The sequence below is a fragment of the Penaeus monodon genome, chromosome 34, assembly GCF_015228065.2.
Source record: "Penaeus monodon isolate SGIC_2016 chromosome 34, NSTDA_Pmon_1, whole genome shotgun sequence".
Classification (NCBI taxonomy): domain Eukaryota; kingdom Metazoa; phylum Arthropoda; class Malacostraca; order Decapoda; family Penaeidae; genus Penaeus; species Penaeus monodon.
The window spans coordinates 7,915,218-7,915,573 of NC_051419.1; the positions used below are offsets into that span (position 1 = coordinate 7,915,218).

The 356-nt window shown below is 45.5% G+C and overlaps 1 protein-coding gene across 1 annotated transcript in view; it reads right to left on the reverse strand.

Moving 5' to 3' along the window:
* Nucleotides 1-356, reverse strand: part of LOC119594804 (endonuclease/exonuclease/phosphatase family domain-containing protein 1-like) — a 29,816-nt gene that overhangs the window by 2,941 nt on the left and 26,519 nt on the right. Inside the window, exon 14 of the mRNA XM_037943893.1 lies at nucleotides 226-283. Within this exon, the coding sequence (XP_037799821.1) occupies nucleotides 226-283 (58 nt within the window). The remainder of the gene's footprint in view (nucleotides 1-225; nucleotides 284-356) is intronic.

Below are 356 nucleotides of genomic sequence, written 5' to 3' on the forward strand. Positions count from 1 at the left end.
ATCCATTCTCTAGACCGCAAAGGACACAGGAAAAAAGACGAAATCACAAAATGATTAACATACCCGACGAATCCCTCCCCTCACCCATATCATCATTTGAAACCACGAAGGAAGACGATGTCACTCTCGTATCACCTCCTATACGGACAGTGCCAGCTGAGTTCCTCCGTCACTTCCTGAGACCGGACAGGCGTGAAGTTTCCCGACCTCAACCATTCATTCAACATCTGAAGCTGACAGCCTTGATGTGGAGGCTGACCACCACAAAGTCTAGGTTGTTTGCCTGCATGATGGGAAGGTCTTCAAATTGGAGGCTATAATTGGACTTAATCTTCAACATATTTTCTATTTTACAC